Here is an 11,604-nt window from a genome sequence, read left to right as displayed (position 1 = left end):
GCTGCGACCAGCTGCGACACGCCGGACATCGAGGGTCATGTGGAGCAAGTCATATGGATCAGAAAAAACTTCACAGTCACGAAGTGTCTGCCTCAAAACAGTAACTGTCTAATAAATTAGCATAGATTTTTTTTACTGTTTACTGACACCCTGACACCCTTTTTACTGACAATTAATGCAAAGTGATTAAAACCTGTAATGCCAATGTGCGCAGTTAACACTGGTCGAGACAACTGTAGTAGCTACGCATCAGATAGCATATCTACTTTGTGCAGCTCATACAGTTGGCTTAGGCATAAATTATCTAATCTTCGGTTTGGCCACCAGAGCTGTAGCTCTTCAGCATGAAAGTCCAACCCATGCCCAAGGTCTAGGTAGACTACTTCTGCTGCAACAGAGAGAGCACCTTCAATTCACAGTCAGTCAACAGAACCAGGAGCAAATCAGCACCAGATCCATAGCAACCCCTTCAAAGTAAACATTTAGAAACAGTTAGGATATGAATGAGCAGATAGCAATTGTTATAGGCTACTGTATGCCATATTATAGACTTAACACAGGCAACTGGGTGAGAAGCATCCAAGTCGGTAAACAAGTCAGACCCTGAAGTTGTATACAAGTCAAACCCCAATCTTAAGTCAGAGCAGGGGTGTCAAACTCATATTAGGCAGTGGGCCAGATTTGTTGGAATGAGACCTCATGGGGGGCCGTCATTGTCATTTTCATTTCTCTGGATTGGTATCAGAGTGTTGTTAAATTATATACTCCTTTACTATACCCACTTATGAGCAAACAAGTATAAATCATTTACTCGTCATATCCTGCTCTTTCTCTCTTGAAACACCCTACTTCCATGTCAGTTTTTTGGCCTCTTCCTTCCTGAGGATGGTTTGTAGTGGGTTTAATCAGTTTATCACAGAAATTGCTTATTACAAATTGCTGAAGACAGCTGGATGTGAATATCTTTTCTTTCTAATTTTCCCTTCCCAAAACATCTTGGGGGCCGTATGAAACCTGCTGGCGGACCTGATCTGGCCCCCGGGCCTAAAGATATCAGGATTCTTGTGATCTTAGATCTCTGAAGACTCCCTGTAAAAACATTCCTTAGATAGACTTTCATATCATGGCAGACAGCCTACATACCGGTAGTCTTATCACAAACAAGAATGGATTTATTTTATACTAGAAAATGGCTTCAGAACACCAAACATTAGCCCAAATACAGAGCTAGGAACATATTTTTTGAGGTGTGCTAAGGCAGTGGTTTGCAATAGGGAGATCGGGGCCCACAGATCAGAAAGAGTCAGGAAGCATTTGCAATTTATATGTTGTTGTGAATTATGGCATCTATTAACTTTCAAACTCTGACACATATGGAAGTGGGCTATTGATAAATGAGGCCCATTGCAGAATGCTTCAATCACAAAATGTTAAGAACTAAAGTAATCATTCAAGTAACAAATAATAAGAAAGGAAATGTTATTATACAGCAATAATCTTTTTTACCCATCTTCATCTTGACCCAGCTGACGTGCGGAAGACACTACTCAAGGTGAACCCGAGGAAAGCTGCAGGACCCAACAACATACCTGGGCGTGTCCTAAGGGAATGAGCTGACCAACTGACAGACGTCCTCAAGGACATCTACAACATCTCCCTGAGCCAAGCCATTATATCATGATGAAGTACTTTGAAAGGTTGGTCAAGGACCATATCATCCAGTCTCCCCACTTAAACGATTCCAGTTTAGGCCTACATATCTTTCTAACCGTTCTACTGATGATGACTCATCTGGAAAACAAAAGCAGTTACGTGCCTGAGTAAACTTCAATAGGCATCAGCACGCCACTATGCAACTGGTTGCTGGACTTCCTTACCGACAGACCACAGACAGTAAGAGTTGGCAAAAACTCCTCAGAGACCACCATCATGAACACTGGGGTCCCCCAGGGCTGTGTGCTGAGCCCTCTGCTGTTCACGCTGTTGACCCATGACTGTTGTGCCAGACACAACTCGAACCACATCATCAAGTTCGCAGATGACACAACAGTGGTGCGGCAATACAGCGATGGTGCCTGCAGCGATGATGCCTACAGAGAGGAGGTAATCTACTTTCAGCAAAACAAAATAAATCACTGTGGAATTTAGGAAAAAACACATGCCACACACCATCAATAGCAGAACTGTGGAGACTGAAAAGCACCAAGTTCCTGGGGGTGTATATCACAGACGACCTGACATGAATTTCCTTGAATTTCCCCTTGGGGATCAATAAAGTATCTATCTATCTATCTATCTATCTGGTCCACAACTACTACCTCCTCTGTCAAGAGGGCACAGCAACGCCTCCACTAGATGAGGAGAGCTGATCTTCCCCCTTCTGCCCTCACCACTTTTTACAGGGGTCTGCTCTGTTGCCAACCAGAAGGCCCTGCAGAGAGTGATGAGGGCAGTAGGAAAGATCGCTAGAACAGCCCGACCATCCATCCTGGACTTGTATCCGCCCCGCTGCAGTAACAGAGCCACCAATATCAGACCTCACCTCACCCACTCACACAAATTGTTCACCCTTCTACCATCCGGCAAACACTGCCAGACTCAGCAACAGCTTTTTCACACAGGCCGTCAGACTACTTAGCTCACTCAAGAAACACTTTACCTTCATATCAGCACTTTACACTTTACCTTCATACCTCAATTGTTTATATGAAGAAAATGTTTTCTTTTTTTTTTAATGTAATACTTGCAAAACTTTGTCTTGTCTGTATTTGTCTCTGTGTACGCAATAATGCCTGTCTGTCTATGTTTTTTGGGTAGCCTACCTGTTGCTAACTACTTTTTTATGTTATGTTGTTTGTTACAAACCAGCACATTGGAGTGTGGAGAAGCGCAATTTCATTGACAACAAAGTTCACTTTGACTTCACTTTTAACTATTTGCGGATGTATGGGAAGAGGGAAAATGATATGCTTGTGATATTTAGGATTGGCCTGCGACAAAAGTAGTTTTTGAGCGTTTTTATAGGCCTAAGGGTCAAATGGAATAGGCTACTAGGCTTGCTTTACAAACTACTTTGGACTAGTGTGTGAGTCGCAATGATGTCAGGTTACTTCGTCTCCTCCTTTGGAGGTCCCAGATCCTCGTGAAAAGGGGGCATTGATGGCAAAAAGGCAAATCACGGTGCTTGGAAATCCCGTCTATGGGAAATCCCGGTTTGTTTATTGTGTTCTGTTCAAGCAGCACATCTCCACATCAGCAGGTGGCAGTAATGTTACATAAAGCCAGTGGTGCTGAGGCGACTGCTGGAAGAGGGAAACTTGATTTTTCTTCTGTAACTACTGTTTTCATGTTTGATTGTTTCTTTTTAAGGGGTAAAACTAAAATGTCTAATTGGATTTAAATGGGAATTGCCTCAAACTGGAAGATATGGACGCTTGTCTTTTAGACAAATGGACACAGCAAAACAACTTCTTCGTGAAAGAATGGAAGGTAACGTCAGAGAATGTTTAATAAGACGGGCTCTGGTAACGTTATTATCTGGTAACGTTAACGAAATTGATCATAGCTAACATGTTCAAAGTATCCTAGGCTACTTATTGTAAATGTAATATGGCAACGTTATGTTATGGTGTTGCGATATCATTTACTTTATTTAAGCTGTCAGACAGACGAATCGGCGGGAATCAGCAGCAGGGCACTAAGGAAAAGTGTCATATGGGAACTGTCAAACTACTCCAGATGATACAAGGTAGCCTATCTGTAATACACTTTGACTTCTAGTTTCAGTGCTGAACGGTGCTCAACCATTATAAGCGAAACCGGAAGATAATGTTATTTTCACTCTCCACAGGTGTTCCTGCTGACATAGAGCTGATTCAACTTGAGTTGACTGTTGCTTACAACACTCTTGTGTTCTCTTTCAATTTGTCCACGTTGAGTGATGTGCAAGATAATCTCACAAATACTCTTCTCAGAGGTAGGCCTACAGTATATAAATGTATGTATGTATGTATGTATGTATGTATGTAAAGGGTTATATGCAAACCATAGGCTGGCCTTGTGATTTTCCTGTTTTTTTTTTTTACTTCTAAATGGGTTGTCTTCTAACTCTTAGTGAGCTATGAGCTGCCTATGGAGATATACTGCATTATATGCTATGTGTGAAGTTCTAGTTTGTGCTAGAAATTGCCACCAATCATAACCTCAAGTTCAGACTATGAGGGCTCCCACACCGTTGTGCTGATTGCATTGGCTACAGTGGTAGGCGCTGCAAAGAATGTTGGTTGTTGTAAAGACTATTTGATGTATATTGTCTCCCTTTGCAGCTCATGAAGCTGTTGGCTGTCAGACATTTACCAGGGACCCTGTCATGTTATGGCATGCCACATTGAAATCCTTCAGCGACACGGCTCATCTGTCCTGCCTTCACAACTTGTTGTGTGTGCAGTGGGCTCTGTTGTTGGCCTCCTGTCAAATGAAGAGCATTCACCAAATGCTGAGGGATGTTACTCAGGTCAGGAAAAAGTTCACTCAGAAAAAAGTTCACATGCATTCATAATGCTGTTCATCTTTAAATGACATTAGGAATCTATCTGAGAAACCAATCTGTGAAAAAGGAATATAAGTCACCTAACTCATTCGGTTGACTTCTTAGAGAACCATCGCTTGGGCACTTTGCACTCATGTTTGCTTCTACTAGGTCAGTGGAGCACCGTTTATGAAACTAACAATCTTGCATTACTGCAGGGGTATTTCATCTTGTAGCAACGTGTCTGTGCACTGATGAATTAACACAGAATTAGGTTATGAAAAAAACAATGCATCATTCATAGGGATGTGGTAAAAAACTGAAAGCACAAAGCCCTAGTTGCTCTGAGCTGCATTATTAGAAATACTAGTTCACCACATGTACAGAATATTGGTGAGATACACAGCAGAAAATGAAATAGAACAATCAAAGACGCAAAAGCAGAGACAAATTCTAAGTACATTTATGATTTATTGGATCTATGAAGGCATTGTATATTTACAAAAAATGCTAAATAAATAAACCAACAAATGTTATTTATTACTGTTATGACTCATAACATTTGTTTTTGCCTCAGGAAGAAGTTACAGTTCCATCACAGGATCTTCGTGCAGTAATACAAAAGCTCAGGCTGTCAGACAAGGAGAACTCCAACATTCTAGTTGCTATAACAGCCAGAGAATTCAAAGACCTCCTGCAAATCTGCACTGTCCTTGTTGAGGGTACAGTACCTGCACAGTACAGTATATATGCCTTATGTAGATATATAGTAAAGTAGTGAAGTGCCTGTTCAGACAAGTTATTCCCGTAGCCCAATTACATGCCCACAGGTAGGCCTGCTTTACAAATATAGCATTCGGCTATTATAATAATATGCAGTAAGCAGAATATAAACGTGGCTGCATGTGACATTTTTTTCAGATGAAAATGACAGGCGTGCAAACTCACAAACATAGGAGAACGTATACAAACACTGGCAAACAGGTTTCTGTTTGCCTTGAGCTTTTGGCAAACGCTTGCATCACAAACAGTCTGAGGTAGTTCTCCGTGAACATCCAGTGGGCTGAACGTGAGCTGGACAAAGTATTAGCATTACAATGGAAAGTTTAGACCAAATCGTTCAAATTAAACTGTTCAAAGAAAATATGTTTGCCAAATTTTAATGCACCTCTGTTTGGAGTTAAGACTATATTGTATATGTTTAACCTAATTGATAACTTGATGATAGAGAAAACAAACTATTTTGTGGAATGATTCATTATCATATGAAATTTGCAGTCTCTCTGGTAGCCTATAAGTGACATCACGGTCTGTCTGCCACTTATTGTCTATAGTTGGTCATGCTTTTCATGTGTTACATTCTGAAGCCGTCTTTAAATTCTGGACCAAGCTTGGGACCTTGCAGTCGAAATTGTCATTTGTTGAATCAAAGTCCAAAGACAGTCCAAAGCAGCCTGGGATATTCAAGTGTCAGTTCATTACACAACATTTTTATGTCGTTTTGAATAGCCACTGGATAGCCTACAAAATGTTTACTTTTTGTGTACTAAGTAGCAAGACACCTGGCAAGTTTGAAATCAATCGGATGAATGGTTCGACAGAAATGCAAATAACACACAAACACAGACACAGAGGTTTCTGTCATTAATAGATAGATGTAGAACAACTACTGAAACATATGTAAAAGTGTTTGGCTATGAAACAAAGTTTTACCTTATCTCTTAGGTTTGGAAAGCCTGAAGCAAGAAAACTACTCTGCAGCTCTTGTGGCTTTTCTCGAAGCCATGTCCTTGCCTGCCCCCAGGGCTCTCCTGGCCCAGGTCCATACACTTACTGGATTTGCCTTTGCCAAGCTGGTAAGACAGGCTTCGAGCCATCGATTTCATAAGTTCTTAATATAACATTATCATTGTAGCTATTGTTGTTGTTGTTGTTGACAGTGATGGTGGTTTTGGTGTTGATAAAGATGGTATGTATAATGAAATAAAATGGCATTATGATCATATATGAAATTTGATTATATTTAGAACCAGCCTCAGAGCGCTCTACAGTCTTACAGAAAGGCTCTGGAGGTGGATTTTGGCTGCCATAGTGCACTTTACCAGAGTGCACTGGTGTATAGGCAGTTAAAGAACACCCAGGCTGAAATTGAGGCCCTGCGCTTGCTCCACTTGGTAAGTGACCCAACTTTACTGGAGGTGTTGGTGTCGCTCTCCAATTTCAGGCCATGGTGCTTATTGACCGCACACCAGGTGTTAGGAAACTGTAAAACAATGGGGCCTCCTTCTCTTGTGCTATCCTAGGCCCTGGTTCAGCATGCAGAGGAACCAATGGACAATAATGAGGTGATGGTGATCTCTCCAGATGTGCTACTTAGCAGCACATGTATGGATTCCGTTTTGGCAGTGCCCGCTACTCAGCTGATCTTGCACTGTCTGGCATACACATGTGTTCTGCATGACAGGTGGGTTTTAAAGCATCTGGGCAACAGGCTTGTGCAAAATTTCCGAATTTTAGAATGGGTCTCCATTCAATTAATGAATTGGAATTTGAATTGAATTGGCTCCACCCCACAGGAAGTTGAATTTGAATTGGAATTGGAATTCATGGCAATTCAAAACAATTCCACAGTCACACAACAGAAATAATGTGTTGAATCTCACATACATTCAGTTTTGGGAAGGTTACTTTGCACTGTAAAATGTAATAGCTATTCTTACTTAAAATGTTTAGTTAGTATCACTCAGTTTTTTTTTTATTTTTTTTATTATGTTTATTTTACCTTTTGAGATTACTTGCCTAAGATGAGTGTAATTTAATGTTGAGGTGGAAAAGTAAACATGATCATTTAAATCAAGTAAACTATACTTGAATTGCTGAAGTTTTGCTACACTGTGAAGTTGGTTAGTTAACCTTACTTAAAGCTGCAGTTAAAGTCTGACAGATTGAGGGGACCAAAATTTTGAATGTTTACAATTCTCATGCCCCTCCCCCACTACCATCGAGCATCCCCTCATCGAGTTTGTGCTCGTCAGTGTGCACCAGACTGCACCAGACTGTGATTGACAGTCAGATCTCACACAGCCCTGCTCTGATTGGACCAGAAGAACCGGGAGCTGAATATGATCAAAAAAATCTTGCCAGCTGCAGCTTTAACCTGTTAGTTAACCTTAGTTTAAAAAAATATGCAAACCGATTGCCTTGAAATTACAGACAAATCTGGAATAGGAATTGCAAGTTGTGCAACAGTCACAGTCCCACAGTCCCGGCCCACATATTTGTAAAGATATCACATATTAATCCTTACTGAAATTTAATCTTAAATTACAATAAAGTGACAGTGACACTAACGGTTATATATACTGGTGTTGTGTAATTTATGTTGTCGCATCACACCATCAAGTAGATGACTATCCAAAACACCCTAATGTTGTGGGTAGAACATCAACAACAGGTTACAGTGTTTTAATACACTTTGAGAATACTGCACAGTGACGGTGGAACCTCACTAAGCAGGGGAGGGGGCTATTCACTAACACCGCCATTTACAGCAGCAACATAAGTTTCCAAGGGGTTCTCCCATGAAAGCACTAATCAAACTCAAATTTGCTCAGCATCAGTAATTAAGCAGAGACAGGGTACCTGTATGTATGGTTTCCGGTTACAGATCTGTGTCTGTTTACAACTTTGTCAGCACTACTTCTACTAACAGGATTAGTGTGTTTTGGATAGTCATCTACTTGATGGGGTGATGTATCAAGATAAATTGCACAACAACAGTATAGCCTTTAGCGTCACTGTCACTTTGTTATATATTGTAATTTAAGATTGAATTTCAGTAAAGATTAATATGTGATCTCTTTAAAAAAAATATGTAGGCTGGGCTGTGGCATTCTGGAAATGCATTGTGGGAAATGTTATATTAGTTAGCTGAACTGTGACATTAGTTAGCACAACTTCAATACACATGTTGTGTTTAATAAACATACAGTATACTTTACTTGTAATGACCAAGTTAGTTGAAATAGGAATTCTCAGTAGTGTAAGTGCACTACACTAAGTGAGCATTTGTTTGCACAACTTGAAATTACAGACTAATCTGGAATAGGAATTGCAAGGGCAATCGGTTTGCATGCTTTTAAAAAGTAAGGTTAACTATAAGTAAGGTTAACAAACTAATTTTACAGTGTAGCACAAACTTCAACAATTCAAGCATAGTTTACTTTACTTGATTGTTTTCAAAATGAAGTAACACTCATTTTATGCAAGTAATCTTCACAAAAGACAAAAACTGAATTCTACTTACTAGAACATTTTAAGTAAGGAAAGCTATGTTTTACAGTGTGGAAATGTAATTTGTTACTGTTTTAAGTTACAAGTTGTGTGTTTGATGCAATCATATCTGACATACTGTGAAGCTTCATTGTTAAACACTACCCTTAAGAATTTGTGTACATTAAACTTCCTGTTTATGTTCTTCAGAATCTCAGAGGCAGTTGAACTTTATCTGGATCTGATGTCATCACTGCAGTCAGATATCACACAGCCTGCAAGACATAATGTAAACAAAATGCACAGTATAAAAAACGAAATGCTTTGTGCTGAAGAATTGACCTATCGAATGTTACTTGGAATACATACATACATATACCGTATATATATATATATATATATATATATATATATATATATATATATATATATCTCAAATATACTCATAATCAAATAACGCTTACAGGTGCTTACAGAGGGTGATGTGTCATTTCTAAGAGTCGCTGTTGTATACCTTGAGGCTGCATTTACCTTGCTGAGAGCCAAAAGGATGTGGGATGCCATTACAGTCTGTGAAGATGTCATCACTAAGACCATGAATCTGATTCCGGAAAAATTACTATTCGATCTATCAGAGGAGCATTTGCTTTTCTCCATGGAGGGACGCTCAAAATCCGTGAAGCATGAGAGACTAGAGAATGTGTTATGGGCTGCAGCTGCCCACTACCTTCAGGGCCTGGCCTACTGTAAGATGAAAGACACCAAAGAATCAGTGTCCAGTTTCACAAGGTAAGAATGAAGCTATATTCAAAGTCACTTTCTGGTTTTCTGAACAACTGAAAGGATTGACTGCTCAAAATAAATAATAAGAGTGTTTAATATACCCACTAGTTTTAAGACATGAAAAATTTATATTTTGTTTTAGATCCCTAAACTGGCTGGCCAAAGTGTCCCTTAAAAGTACAGGTTAGTGTTCCTGTATATATGCTTCATGATCTGAATATTCCTCCTGTTTTTCATTTTGTTTGAAAATTGTTTTTTTATTTATATATATATATATATATATATATATATATATATATATAGTGGTTGGAAACCACGGAGACTGGGAGGTTAAGATGAAGACTTTGCAGAGACTACGGGGCCTGGCTCTTGCTGGCAGAGGGGTCAGCTTTATGGAGAGGGGCCAGTTAAAGGAAGCATTACGGGACCTGAAGCTTAGCCTTCAGTCCATAACAGGTACTTGATCACTTTTCCCCCTGCACATCGAACACATTTTAACTGTGAAATAGTAGCTATTATACATCAATACACATACATTTATGAGATTTATAACCCTGAGGGATCAGCTTCAGAAGAGCTCATACAATCAAGGATTAACTGGTCAGGGGTTACCTTCCTCCCAAATGTTACATCTACATCAACAACCTAAGGGCAATTGCAATTATTGTTAAATATGATATATTAACTAACACTTTTCTGAATGTATTCAGTAACAAAACCAATAAATTGCAATGCCCTTCGTGTTGTATACTGACTGGAATGCACTTCAGTGTGGAATGCAATTCAGTGTATTCAGGGATACCAGCAGTGCCCGTTACCTGTCTTTTATAGATGTATATGTACTGACTTTACTCATATAGCAGAACAGCACAAGAAGGGATATATTTGATCAAAATGTGTACTCCCTGGTCATTTAATCCATGGTGTTTGCATTATTAGAACCCTGCCCACCTTTCTGTAACACATGAAGAGCAGAAACCTTATTATATAGTGATTTATAGTCTACATTTATAGTATACATCTCTTGTTATGATGCTTTTTATTGTTGTAGTTCATGGTTACCCAAAAACAATGTTCGTTGAGTTGACAAATGAATCACTGTCATCCCTCTTGTACCCTTAGATTTACGGATGATAAAGTTTGGACTGGTGGAGGTGTACCGGAGGCTTGGACGTCAGGAAGAAGCCATAGCGTGTTGGAGAGAGCCACACATATCAGCTGAGGCATTTTCCTCTGGGTAATATTATGTGTTGGACATATTTAATTTTTGTCTAGTGTATTTTGCTACCATGTGTAGTCTTGTACTGTTCTAGATTCCAAAATCTTGTTTACATCCTAGTTTATTGTTAAGTTGGGAAAATATAGATTATATGATTAATGACTAATTTGATTCATATTCTGATTAAACAATGGTAATTTTCTTTTTGAACTTACTTTCAGAAACCTGCCTCTTTATCTTCAAACATTCCCTGATATCAGTTTATGTTTTGACATCAGTGACCTGAATAAGATGATGGAAGATGCTTTTCACAGGAGAAGAGTTTAAAAAAAAAAAAACATTTCAGTAAAAAAGACCTCAGTAATTTGTCTAATGAATGCATTTCCTTTATTTTTTATTCTTAGCATACTTGTATTTATAGCCTACTTAATAAATAAAAGTGAACTTTTATGTAATTGTTGTGTGTGGATGTCAGGTAACTAGGTCACTTACAAAATTCAGTGTAATCCATGCTGCTGTCACGATTTGCAATGACATGTTTGTTGTCTAAACGGGATGTTGTATCAATGATTTTGTGACACCAGACACTCGAATAATCTAATTAGACACAATTTTATTCATTTTTTATTAATGTCATGATATGAATGGTATGCTATTATAAGTAATAACCTATTTGTGGTTATGGAAATATTATGATTCTGCGACTGTAGGATTCCCAATAGCGAGGAGCCATGTCGCATTTTTCAGCAAATTATCTTCTTACATACGAAACCAGAGTACATTCAGAATTTCCTGAACCAAT

At 39.0% G+C, this 11,604-nt stretch overlaps 1 protein-coding gene across 5 annotated transcripts; it reads left to right on the top strand.

Annotated features, from left to right (window-relative positions):
- The first annotated feature begins 11 nt into the window (after positions 1 to 11).
- On the top strand, positions 12 to 11,257 carry fancg (FA complementation group G). 5 transcript variants are annotated; one of them, XM_048243434.1, is made up of 16 exons: positions 12 to 100; positions 1,527 to 2,103; positions 3,370 to 3,489; positions 3,658 to 3,748; positions 3,851 to 3,976; positions 4,326 to 4,513; positions 5,106 to 5,250; positions 6,254 to 6,384; positions 6,556 to 6,702; positions 6,832 to 6,992; positions 9,011 to 9,180; positions 9,298 to 9,589; positions 9,726 to 9,766; positions 9,887 to 10,039; positions 10,706 to 10,820; positions 11,024 to 11,257. In XM_048243434.1, exons 3-16 carry the CDS (start codon positions 3,427 to 3,429, stop codon positions 11,127 to 11,129), a joined length of 1,929 nt encoding a protein of 642 aa, XP_048099391.1. In that variant the 5' UTR covers positions 12 to 100; positions 1,527 to 2,103; positions 3,370 to 3,426; the 3' UTR covers positions 11,130 to 11,257. The 5 variants fall into 5 exon arrangements, 4 of the variants coding, with proteins under 4 accessions (XP_048099391.1, XP_048099392.1, XP_048099390.1 ...); XM_048243435.1 differs by lacking the exons at positions 12 to 100; positions 1,527 to 2,103 and having other exon boundaries at positions 3,318 to 3,489; positions 9,011 to 9,089; positions 9,267 to 9,589; XM_048243433.1 differs by lacking the exons at positions 12 to 100; positions 1,527 to 2,103 and having other exon boundaries at positions 3,318 to 3,489.
- Positions 11,258 to 11,604: the final 347 nt, after the last annotated feature.

The sequence above is a fragment of the Alosa alosa genome, chromosome 5 (assembly GCF_017589495.1).
Source record: "Alosa alosa isolate M-15738 ecotype Scorff River chromosome 5, AALO_Geno_1.1, whole genome shotgun sequence".
Taxonomy (NCBI): domain Eukaryota; kingdom Metazoa; phylum Chordata; class Actinopteri; order Clupeiformes; family Clupeidae; genus Alosa; species Alosa alosa.
This window is presented reverse-complemented; position numbering and strand designations above follow the sequence as displayed.